The following is an 8,050-nucleotide window of genomic DNA, read 5'->3' on the forward strand; positions in this document are numbered from 1 at the left end:
TATTATAAATTTTTAATATTATTTTTATTTTAGTATTTGAAAAAATTCACTTATTTTTTATTTTTTTTTAAATTTAAAAAAGTTTTAATGCTCAGATGAAAATGTTAAGATTTGAGATTAAAAAATATTTGTATTTAAGTGATATTTAGATATTGAGATAGAGAAATGCTTTTTGTCCTTAATGACTTTTTTTTTTTACTTAGAGATTAAAGAAGTGTTTTTTAATGATGTTGTGAATTTTTTATTTTTTTTAAAAATGTTTATAATGACTAAAAAAATACATGAAAAAAAAAAGAAAAGAAAAATAAAAATGTAAAATAGCCTATTCAGGATATTTTTCTGTCAATATAGCAGTTCTCATTGAGATAATATAAGATGAGATGAAATGAGATTATATCATCATCCAAACGGGACCTTAATAAATTAGGTAAGTATTACTATTTATGTTCTTATACTTTATATTGGTCCCATCTCTCTCTCCATATATAGGATGGGTCTACGCCCATAGCTAGGAGCTCCAATTGGGGCTCCCGTTAATACATTATGTGTTTTTTTATTTTTTTGATATGATTTTTTTAATATCTTTAAATATTTTTTAAAAAATAAAAAAAATTCACAATATTATTAAAAAACATTTACTTAAACCCGAAGTAAAAAAAAAATAAAAATAAAAAATAAAAACAATCCTACAAGATCTCCAAGCGAGCGCCCCCAACGGTAAGCATAGCTTTTTCATCCATATATATATATATGTATGTGTCTGTTGCTAGGGTACTGTCCGAATCCCGTGACCCCAATATAATGTACTGATATAGGTTAGTTGCTTTATTTTTTTAAGCATTTATATTTTTTAATATATATATATATATATATATATATATATATAAACATACTAATGTAAAAAGCAAATCACTTATCAGTATACTTGGGAGCACGAAATTCAGGTTGCGTTTGAGGGATGATCTTAGATATTTTGTGAATAATAATAATAAAATATTAATAAAATATTAAATAATAGTGAGTAATAAATAATAATAAAAAGTAGATAAAAAATAATAATAAAATAATTAATAAGAATGGACTACCAAAACTAGCCCTGCAAAATAACATTATATATATATATATATTTACTAACACAGGCTAATTAATTATTTGCAGCGCGTGGCTCTGTATCCATATTCCTGCCCGAGACTAAAGCGTGATATGTTTGGAAGGAGCGAGAAGGATATCATGGGATTAAGAGTTAAGAGTTCATGAGTGGTAGAGATAAAATTAAATCAAACACTGATAAAGAATTTGGTAAGGATAATATTACATATATAATCAAATCTAATTCTTGATTTGATTTTATCTCTAACAATTCATGAGTCCATAAAATATTGAGTTTAATTAAATAAATATTGACTCAAATCTCCTAATCACGCCGGTTTTCAGAAGTTCTTTTCAACAATTATTTCAGTGGGATCGAATCCCTGCCATATACAATGGGCTGTACGTTGGTTAGGGTGAAAATTATTGTGAATAAGATGCTTAGGCATGCGAATAATCTATGTATTGCACGTGACTAACTACAATTTATCAGCCTAAAGATGTCAACATCCCGTGATCCAATAGGGCGCATGCAGCTGCCAACCAATAATTAATCAAGTATAATTATATTATTAAATTGTTGTGTAGAGTATACATAGTAAAGTATTTATATGATATAATTTAATTTGAAAGATACATTTTAAAATTTAAATCTTATAAATGAAATCTTACAATTTAAACGACGTAGATAGTGTGCTCTACACACGCCTGACAATATAATAACTCATTAATCAAAACTCCTCTCTTGGGTACTTACCCCAAAAAAGCCTAATATTTATACAATAAAGAATTCAAGATACTAATTAATTATGATGATTACAGAGACGACTCCATGCAATTAGGTACATATTTAAATCAGTAGCCAGCTTGCCACAAAATTGTACCATCTTATCAATAAGTATTGCACATACGTACTTGAATATATATATATATATATATATATATATTTATAGATCATCATGTATATCGGTCGGCAATAAGACAGCCTACATAGTAACATAAGACAGATATACTTGTCAAAAGTAGGCTAGATGTCATGTACATGCATTGCAATATATAGAGTTTGCTTTCCCGGTTTATATATACACGCCCAAGTGTGGACAAATTTATGTACGTACGTACGTAGGTAATTATGTTTCGGGGTCTCAGAAATATGTACGTAGTACAAATTAATAATGCATGCATGCATTCCTCAAGGGCGAGCATCGCTTTGGTAATTGATCAGTGTCACATGATTAAACATTTGTAGCATTCGGTCGGGAAGATAATAACAATATTAATTAATCAACTCACCAGTATACCTTAATTCAAATGGACAAGTTCCTGGGTTTCTAGAACTGATCGATAACAAAACTATATAAAAAAAAAAAAAAAAAAAACTTTGATAAGAGGGAATATACGTACGTACGTATATAGTTTAGTGTGTGCCATTCCGTCCCTGCATGCTCTGATTTAGGCCCTTTACAACTGTTAGAGATGCCATCCATTATTGAGATTTTAACCTTGTCCAGATCATTCATCATAGAACAAGGTGCATGGCCATTGGCCGCGCGCGCGGGTGAAACACTCGGTCCAAGAATGCACTTTTTTTCCCTTTTTTATATATGCAATTATATATATATATATATATATATATATATATATATATATATATATATATATATATAACATAAGCAAGTTCTAGAATTCACATAATTCTATTCGTTGACTGCGAAATAGTCTGATCCACGTACGTAGTTAATAGCTAAATAGCTGTAAAAACCAACTAATTAAGAAAATATATAAGGGGCCAATTATATACACTTGGCCTGGGAATGCACCAAAAAAGGATCATGTGGTCCTCATGATCAGTACTAGTAATGCATGCACATGATCACGAACTTAATAATTTCAGGAGTTTTTATGTAGTACTCCACTACTCATATGGGAAGGCTCCCGTTTGCAGATAGTGACCTGGTTTTGTTCCCCCCCCAAATTAAATAGACAAATGCTATTGACTGAATCAGAAAGAAACGGAATATAGTAATTCTTCCTTCCTCAATACCCTCCATGGTTTGGGGAATGTGATATATGGGACCATGCATGGATCTCTCTCCAAGTACTGTCTATATCATGTGCTTATGCATGAGTCATTAGTCATGTATTCAAAACTAGCTAACAGCAACTTGCTAAAACTATAAATAATTTTAAACTATAAAAAAAATTGTCTTCCACCTCGAGTACTTTTACCATTTTCATGGGTCGACTTAATTATGTATTTACATTTTTAGTAACTTTTTAAGCGGTTAACTCGTGACACCATTTAAAATGAATCAATTAATGACTAATTAAGTACATGTATATATGATAAAGGTAGTATTTATTAATACTGCTTGAAAAATGATAAGCACACAACTGATCTTTTATAATTATTTTACAACTTTTTAAGATATAAAATAAATAATAAAAATCTAGCTCTTCCTATTAGCTTAAGCTTTTGGGACAAATAGTAATTTCACATATAGTATCAGAATAGAAGTCTTGAATTCAAGTCCTGACTCTACACTCTATTATATTTAATTAAACATTCCACGTGTTGAGACACCCATTGATGAAGAGTCTGGCCTACACGTGAGAGAAAGTGTTAAGATATAAAATAAATAATAAAAATCTACCTCTTCCTATCAGTTTATGCCTTTGGAACAAGTGGTAATTTCATACAACTATCTATTACAAATGAGGTTACTATTGAAATTATGTGTGCGCGCGAGCGCGCATTGTTCAAATTAACATAATGTAAATATCTACAGTACTTCATATATTCATGGCGCAAAAATGCACACGGTTGATCGAAAATCTAACGTACTATATATATATATATATATATATATATATATATATATATATATATATAATCTGCTACTGCATGCATATATATATATATATATATATTTATATATAATATTATATATATACTGGCTAGCTAGTACTTGTTAAATATTGTCGTTTTAGTGGTTATAGTTTATAATCAGCTCTTAAATTAAATAACACTTTGTACGTCCCTCTGAAGGGGAAAGCAATTGACGGGTATGGTACGTATAGTACTGCCCTTTGAATGATCAAGAAATTAAGCAGCTTTTAACATGAGAAACCATGCATGGTTATTACCTTCTTCTCATGAATTAGTTGCTTTAATTTACTATAAAAAAATTATTTATTTATGATCAGTTAATTTTAATGAAATAACTATTTACAACTAAAATTAATTACAAATAATCTTTTGATTGTAATAAATTGATCACAAAAATTCGTTTTTCTTGTAGTGATTATTGCTGAAGATTCTGAATGTTAAATATTAGCTCATCATCACAAGTTGCAACATATTCTTTAATTTGAGACTTTGGTAGCCAGCTGATCATCTACGACGTCGATAGGTTTGTACGAGTACGCGATCCCATACATGCACGTACGTACGCAGGAAAATGGGCATGGCATATTTGCCAGTGCATCTATATATATCATGTATCAGAGAGAGAGTATTTGAACAATTTCCAAACTTACGAAAGATTCTTTTTCCTTTTAATTAATTTGATAATCACTTACAGTCTCTAAACAAGAAAATATAAACGTACGTACAGTTGCAATTTTTTTCTCAAGATGTACTTATAAAAGGTGTACATAAACATACAAGCACGCAGATAGCTAGCGAAAATTAATCCCACTCCAAAAATTATGCGATCAATAATATTTATAATTAATTAATTTACATATATATTGTCCTAGCCTTGCAGCGACAGTCTTTTCCACTCCACCACCAATTGCCGCAAAAATTCCTTGACCTGCAAATTAATTAGCAACGAAATTTATATATGTATGAAGCTTATTATAATTATAACATGCAAAATACAAACTAATTTATAATCTTTTATCTTGATCTTATTAAGTTTTAAATAACAATATCGATCGATCAAACACATGAAACTTTATCTTAATAGTTTCGATATATTAATCATGATCGTACGTACGTATATACCTCAGATGGCTCTTGCAAGGAATAAGTGGCATTTGTTTTCTTTGCAACTCTAGAAACAAGGATCCCAAACCCTTGACCTCTATCACGCAAAACCTAATTAGCATCCAATGTAAACAAAATATATAATAGGTTAGCATCCTGCTAGCTGCATGGCATAGTAAAAGAAATTAATAGATCACTCATCAGAATAGATCGTACTCGATAGAAATATACCTTAAATGCATCCTCGTCCGTTTGATCATCTCCAATATAGACCGGCAAAATGTCATTAGAATTTGCATATCCTAAAGATCAGAGGCATATATTGACCAGAACAATTAGAAATATTGGACAATAAACCAGCTTTATTATATATTTTTGGCCGGCTAGGTTATATATATATATATATATATATATATACACACACACTTCGTTAACCCCGAACTTTATTTTAAAATGCGCCATGCACCAAGCATACAATGAAAAGACAACATGATTACCATGAAAAGAAATAAAATTATCCAACACGCACGCACTTGTTTATTTATTTATCTATTTGCAATGCGATGTAGTGCGCGCAATTATAAATCTTGATCTCGTTTGTAAGTAACTTTGTTTTGATATATATCAGGATTTTTTTTTCTTTTTATATTATAGAGAAATTAATTAGTCATTTCATATACTTTTTTTTGCTCCAAATTAAGTACTTAAAGATGCAGATTGTCAGAATCGAAATCTAAATGTACTTCCAGTCATTTAAAATTCGACGATAGTGTATTTGATTAATTATATATAATGGAGTACTAGTACGGCCATTGTATATAATTTATAATCAAATACATCGATCATGAGAACTAGCAAGAATTATCGTTTTCTTTTTGTCATGGATTCCTGCGTTTTGCTCAAAGAAGTTGCTTCCATACTCACCCAATGACTCCAGCAAGAATTCAAGGGCTTTTCCCTTGTCCCATTTGATGGTTGGACGGATCTCTAAGACCTGTTTTAAACAGTCAGGCATATAAACATGCTATTAAAAACTTTGAACGTTACAAAAATTCACAGAATGTTTTTTGCGTCGATCATCATCATGTTCTGTTTCCTTTTGAAATAGAAACATCATGATCAGAACTAGCTACATAAAGAAACGAGGGGTACGTACCTTCCTCCCTTGAGTCAATTTAAGTTGTGGATACGCACTGAGCACCACCTTAACTTGCTCTGCTAATGCCGCCCATCTCTGACAAACACACACAAACTCATATTAGTCTTCTATTATAGATAGGTGGGTGGGGGGGGAAAATTGATCAAATGAAGAGATTTTCGGCTGTACCTTTTCTTCGACACAGCGGAAGTGTACGGATAGGCAAAACTTATTGTTTTCCACCTTTGCTCCTGGGATGGAACTTGTTTTGTTTACTAAGACTTTGTAAACCTGAAAAACATACACTTTTAGTCCTTCATATAGACATATATCCTTTTTTATGTGTGGTCTTTTAGTACTGATCATGAGGAAAGATCGGAGAAGTAAAAGGAAATAAACCTCGTCAATCATGGGTAGAAACTCGGTTCCAGCTTGGAAGATGACTTTCTTATTTCCCTGAATCATCTAAAAGTTGGGACAAAAAATTAGAAACAACGAATTAAAAGAGCAAGCTGGAAAAAAGTTACTGTTTTTCTTTTCTTTTAAAATTTTGATGGTAGAATGGTACAGATTACAACTCACTTTGTGGCATTTTGAGCGTTTGGATGGTGCCTTTATGTCCATCCCATGGCTACCCGCATAGTAAAGTTCTGCTAATCTTACAAAACTATAAACCTGAAAATTTGATTAACGAGAAACAAAATCGAAAAAGTCATATATCAAGAAGTTTCGCAGATAAAATGACCGCCTAGAAAACTAGGGCAATTTTGTAGTTCGGGAAAATGCACCTTATCCCTGCATCTCCCAGTCACTATGGCTGTGGGAAAGTATCTAGCAACATCCCTTACAACTTCTCTCATCTGCTTTAAAGAAAAATCGAAGAACACGTGAACGCAAGTTAATTAAGTTTACCAAATCTGGAACAATGACAAAATGTAGATTAAAAAAAAAAAAAAACTTTAGAAAACATCGGAAATGATTTTCTGGAACAGAGAACAAACCTCTCTCGACATGAATGCTCGATCTGGATCTTGGACAATCGGAGAAAGGGTACCATCGTAATCCAAAAACATAACAATCTGCTTCCCCCTGGAAGCTGATATTATCTGCTCCAGGTTACTTAACGCTGATGGATGACGGAGCTGTGCCCGAAGATTGAAGGAAAAAAACATATTGCATACCAACTTTAGAAACTTGTATGAAAATTAATAGCGCACCATTACCATTAGGGAAAGAAATATACAATCTGGAGAAAGCCTGACACTTACAATCCAAGAACTTCGCTCTTCTGTTTCAGGCAGAGAAGCTGTAGATTTGATTCGGGTAGGCGAAGAAGCTCTCATGGAATCAACCCAGGCAGTGACCCAGGCTCCTCCTCCAGTTTCAAGCCTCTTCAACAGCTTCTTTTGGGGCATGGAAATATGCCCACCAAGAGTAGCCAGCGTTTCCGGAATCGCTGGTGGGAGCAATGATGCCTTCCACCCGCCCAGTCCAACCATGCCAATACGCGATGTGCAATCAGAAACCAACACATTCTGTTTAGTCATTTTCTCTATATTCAACCCTGCATAAACACCGGAAAAAATACGATCAACTTCCGGTAGATATAGACTACTGCAAGAAGATGGAAATGGAAGGAAAGTCCAATTGAAAAGGTTTGAGAAAACCCATTGAAGAGTAATACGATACCTCAAGGTTTTCGAGAAGCTTAAGGAAGAACAGATTAGGGAGGTTAACAGCGAGAATGAAACAGAGAAAAAGCAGAGATGCCAATCTATGAGTTCTTGAGCAGAAACAGAGGTCTTATAGAAGCCTCGAAAGGAAGAGAG

The 8,050-nt window shown here is 32.2% G+C and overlaps 1 protein-coding gene across 1 annotated transcript; it reads right to left on the reverse strand.

Annotated features, from left to right (window-relative positions):
* Positions 1-4,616: 4,616 nt before the first annotated feature.
* LOC121261537 (probable trehalose-phosphate phosphatase D) lies at positions 4,617-8,050 on the reverse strand. The gene is made up of 12 exons (XM_041163960.1): positions 7,911-8,050; positions 7,490-7,785; positions 7,223-7,363; positions 7,010-7,081; positions 6,804-6,896; positions 6,621-6,686; positions 6,411-6,512; positions 6,240-6,317; positions 6,008-6,077; positions 5,315-5,385; positions 5,102-5,194; positions 4,617-4,907 (listed from the first exon to the last, which is right to left on the reverse strand). The coding sequence occupies exons 2-12, from the start codon at positions 7,766-7,768 to the stop codon at positions 4,848-4,850; spliced, it is 1,125 nt and encodes a 374-aa protein (XP_041019894.1). The 5' UTR covers positions 7,769-7,785; positions 7,911-8,050; the 3' UTR covers positions 4,617-4,847.

Source organism: Juglans microcarpa x Juglans regia, chromosome 4D (genome assembly GCF_004785595.1).
Source record: "Juglans microcarpa x Juglans regia isolate MS1-56 chromosome 4D, Jm3101_v1.0, whole genome shotgun sequence".
Taxonomy (NCBI): domain Eukaryota; kingdom Viridiplantae; phylum Streptophyta; class Magnoliopsida; order Fagales; family Juglandaceae; genus Juglans; species Juglans microcarpa x Juglans regia.

Coding starts and splice junctions, on each gene's coding strand:
- LOC121261537 (XM_041163960.1), bottom strand. CDS start 7,768: ATGACTAAACAGAATGTGTTGGTTTCTGATTGCACATCGCGTATTGGC. Junction 6,687..6,803: donor AACGCTCAAAATGCCACAAA/GTGAGTTGTAAT, acceptor CCCAACTTTTAG/ATGATTCAGGGAAATAAGAA. Junction 5,386..6,007: donor ATTCTTGCTGGAGTCATTGG/GTGAGTATGGAA, acceptor TCTGATCTTTAG/GATATGCAAATTCTAATGAC.